This window comes from Nicotiana tomentosiformis, chromosome 11 (assembly GCF_000390325.3).
Source record: "Nicotiana tomentosiformis chromosome 11, ASM39032v3, whole genome shotgun sequence".
NCBI classification, from domain to species: domain Eukaryota; kingdom Viridiplantae; phylum Streptophyta; class Magnoliopsida; order Solanales; family Solanaceae; genus Nicotiana; species Nicotiana tomentosiformis.
The window spans coordinates 28,963,434-28,967,980 of record NC_090822.1 but is presented as its reverse complement, the minus strand read 5'-3'; the positions used below and the strand labels follow the sequence as shown (position 1 = coordinate 28,967,980).

The 4,547-nt window shown below is 46.4% G+C and overlaps 1 protein-coding gene across 1 annotated transcript; it reads right to left on the bottom strand.

The window, feature by feature from the left end:
- Positions 1-215: 215 nt before the first annotated feature.
- On the bottom strand, positions 216-851 carry LOC138901190 (uncharacterized). Its single transcript, XM_070188933.1, has one exon. It carries the CDS (start codon positions 849-851, stop codon positions 216-218), a length of 636 nt encoding a protein of 211 aa, XP_070045034.1.
- Positions 852-4,547: the final 3,696 nt, after the last annotated feature.

Below are 4,547 nucleotides of genomic sequence, written 5' to 3'. Positions count from 1 at the left end.
AAATGGGCTGAGTGACCGGCACCAAATCAATATCAAAATTAATATCCCTGTCAGGCGGCATGCCCGGCAGGTCTGCAGGAAACACATCCAGAAAATCTATCACCACCGGAACATAATCAATAACAGGGGCCTCTGCACTAACATCCCTCACAAAGGCCAGATAAGATAGACAATCTTTCTCAGCCATTCGCTGAGCTTTCAAGTATGAAATCACTCTACTGGGAAGCAATGGCATCTGGTCTGGCAGGAAGAGCATAGAGACGGGCCTGGTCGCCCCCTGATCGGCCTCCCCCTCTAGGGCGGCCCCTTGCTGACTGGGCTCCACCCCGAGCTGGCTGAGCGGGTGGTGAAGAAACTAGTGTTGATGTCATAGACTGGCTCCTCTGTTGAGCCGGACCTCCTGTAAGGCGGGGACAATATCTTCTGATGTGGTCAAACTCTCCACACTCATAGCAACTCCCCGGTGCTGGTGCTGGTGCTGGTGCTGGGCACTGAAGGGAGCCCAGAGCACCTGGATAACTAGTAGAAGGACCTGGCATAGACGAGCCTTGACCCAATGGAGCACGGGATGAACTCTGAGCTGGGAGAGAACTGAACGACGACTGATGACTGTGTGAACCATGGCCAGATGATGCACCACGGTGGACTGGGCGAGCCGTCTGAGCATATCTGAAAGGACGAACCCTACCGTGGTGGAACTGCCTCCCAGTAGGAACACCGCTAAATCCACCCTGTGCACAAGGCCTCTTGGCCTCCTTCTCGACACGCTCCTGGCTGTGAACCATCTCAATCTGACGATCAATATCGACAACCTCATCAAAAGTAGCACTCGACACTCTCTCTCTAGTCATAATCAATCGTAGCTGCAAGGTGAGGCCATCTATGAACCTACTGATCCTCTCCCTGTCTGTGGGAACCAACCAGATAGCATGATGGGCCAACTATGAAAATCTCATCTCATATTGTGTCACGGACATATCCCCTTGACGGAGCTGCTCAAACTGTCTGCGCAGCTCCTCTCTGCGGGACTGAGGCACGAACTTCTCCAGAAAGAGAACGAAGAACCACTGCCAGGTAAGGGGTGTTGCACCGACCTGCCTACGACTCTCGTAAGACTCGCATCAACTGAATGCAGCCCTTGAGAATTGAAAGGTAGTGAACGAGACCCCACTGATCACCAGAATACATGACGTAAGGAGTATCTTCTAACGCCTATCCAAGAAACCCTGTGCATCCTCTCCCTATGCACCACTGAAAGATGGAGGCTATAGCCTCCCAAACCTCTCTAATCTATGTTGCTCATCCTCAGGCATAGAAGGAACAATGTAATCGTGAATAGCGGTAACCGGCTAGGCTGGTGGTGCCCCCGGTGTCTGTAATCCCTGTACGACCTGCTCTAGTATATGAGCGGAGGGAGTCTGAGCACCTCCCCCGACATGAGAAGTGGTTGTTGCGGTGGGAACAGAGACCGCCTGAGCAAGACTGGTACATGCGGTCAAAATATGAGATAAGGCCTCCTGAAGGCCTGGAATCACAATGGGCATGGGTGGTGCCTGAGCTGGTCCCACAGGCTCGTCCATAACTGGAGCCTGCTCTTGAACTGGGGCAACTGGTGGGTCTGCAGGTACTGCCCCAGCTATTGTGCGGGCTGTACCTCTGCCCCTACTGTGGCCTCTACCTCGACCTCGGCCTCTCGCGGCCCTGGCTGGTGGTACTGGTGGCTGTCCATCTTGCCCCATAGTACGAGTCCTTACCATCTGTGAGGGAATGAAACAACAGATGTTTAGTCACTAGAATCAATAGATTCGCATGACAAGAATTCAAGAATGTGAAGTTTTTCCTAAGGGTTCTACAGCCTCTGGAAGATAAGTATAGACATTTCTGTACCGATCCGCAAGACTCTACTAAACCTGCTCATGACTCGTGAGGCCTATGTAACCTAGGCTGTGATACCAACTTGTCACGACCCAAAACCTAACCCGTCGTGATGGCGCCTATCGATACTAGGCAAGCCGACCTTTCCAAAACACTTTCAAAAATTATCAGAAATGAATTAAGACATTTAAAATAACAGATGTTTTTCATAAAAACGGGGGTAAACCCCCAAAAACATAAGTGCGGAAAAATAGCCCGACATCGGGGTGTCACTGAGTCATGGGCGTCTATATATTCAGTCTAATAAAAACAATGTCTAAGTATCAATACAGAAAAGAAAGAAAACATAGAAGGAGAGATAAGGTTTGCGGACACCGACAGCTACCTCGTAGTCTCCGGTACTCGATCACGCACGAACTCAACGACCTCCGTGATCAAACACACCTGGATCTGCACATGAAGTGCAGGGTATAGCATGGGTAAAACCAACTCAGCAAGTAACAGAAATAAATAAGGAACTGAGAAGATAGTGACGAGCTATACAAAATACAGTTCATTTTCAATAATTCCAGCAAAGAATAGACATGCTTTCAAATCCGGCAGTTTAAAAGTCAAATTAGTTTTATACAGTTAAGGTTCATGTAATCTGGATATAGAATCTTTCAAAAATTTTACAACAATAACAGATAGCAACTAAGTGCATCAACAAATGAAAAGCAAGTACAACATCTCTGGGAAACAGTCACTCAACTCATCACAATAGTTCAATCACTCGGCTCTCAGCCCTCAGTACTCACACTCAATAGGTACCTGCGCTCACTGGGGTTTGTAGACTCAGAGGGGCTCCTTCAGCCCAAGCTCTATATATATAAATATACAGCCCTAAGGCTCATTGCGGCGAGGAACCTGATCCATATACATACAGCCCTCAGGCTCGTTGCGGCATGCAACCCGATCCATATATATACATATAGCTCACAGCTCGGCTCTCAGGCCCCAATTCAGTCCCCAACCTCTCCAATCTCTCGTGCTCTCAAAAATCATAAAGATCAGCCCAAACAAGAAATAACATAGTGTATCAACAAGAATCTAGAAGAGACTGAGATATGATATGCAAGTAAAACCATGAGTGAGTACAAGACAACAATTAGCAAATAATTCAACAAGTACATGACCTCTGCTGGTCCTAACAGTACCATCACATAGCCTAATCATGATTTCTAACATGATTTGCAGTCAAATTTCTATAACACAGGTAGAGCATATAGCTAACAACAAGTTATTCAACTTTACAGTTCCACGGAACGGACCAAGTCCCAATTCCTATGGTGCACGCCCACACGCCCGTCACCTAACATGTGCGTCACCTTCAAATCAATCACATAACGCATAATTTGGGGTTTCATACCCTCAGGACCAGATTTAAAATTGTTACTTACCTCAAACCGCGCAAAATCCTACTCCGCAATGCTTTTGCCCCTCGAATCAATCTCCAAATGCCCCGAATCTAGCCACAAGAAATACATTATAATAAATATAGGCTAAAAGAATCAATTCCACAAGAAAAATACAAAATTATAATCCAAAATCCAAAATAGGCTCAAACCCAGCCCCCGAACCCACATCTCGAAATCCGATAAAAGTCACAAAACCCGAAAGCTCATTCACTCACGAGTCTAACCATACTAAATTCATCAAAATCCGATATCATTATGTTCTCCGAATTCTAAAAATTCACTCTCCAATTCTCAAGCCCAAAACTCCCAACTTTCACATCAAAATCTCGCTAATTATGTGGGAAAATCAGTGGGCAATCAAGATTTATGATAAAAAAAACGAGTACAAGAAGCTTACCACAATAATCCCCTCGAAAAGCTTCTCCAAAATCGCCTAAGTCCGAGTCTCAAATGGTGAAATAAGACTAAAATCGCGAACCTTTGCTTTTAAACCTTCTGTCCAGACTTTTCGCATATGCAGACCCACTGTCGCATCTGCGACGCCGCACTTGCGGAAAATCTATCACAGGTGCGGATTTCACTTAAAATCCCAGCTTCCGCTCCTGTGGATACAAGACCGCATCTACGCCTATCACAGGTGCAGAAACCCATCGCACCTGTGGCTTCTGCTCAACTCCTCCTTGGCCGTTTCTGCGATCCCATCCCCGCTTCTTCGAGCTCGCACCTGTAGTCCCCACTACGCAGGTGCGATTACACCAGCAACAACAAAACTAAGTCCGAAACCTCTCGAATTCCACCTGAAGCCCCTGAGAGGTAAACCAAGCATGCCAACAAGTCATATAACCCAATACGAACTTAGTCGAACCTTCGAATCACTCAAAACAACATCAAAACACCGATTACACCTCGATTCAAGCCTAAAGAACTTCTAAACATCCGAATTCCGCAAATGACACCGTAGCCTACCAAACCATATCCGATTGACCTTAAATTTGCACACAAGTCATACTCAACATTACGTACCTATTCCAACTTCCGAAATCAGAATCCGACCCCGATATCAAAATGTCAACCCCCGATCAAACTTTTCAAAAATTCAACTTTCGCCATTTTAAGCCTAAATTAGCTACAGACCTCAAATTCACAGTCCGAACACACTCCTAAGTCCAAAATAACCCAACAGAGCTAACAGAACCGACAAAACTCCATTATGGG

Coding starts and splice junctions, on each gene's coding strand:
- LOC138901190 (XM_070188933.1), bottom strand. CDS start 851: ATGACTAGAGAGAGAGTGTCGAGTGCTACTTTTGATGAGGTTGTCGAT.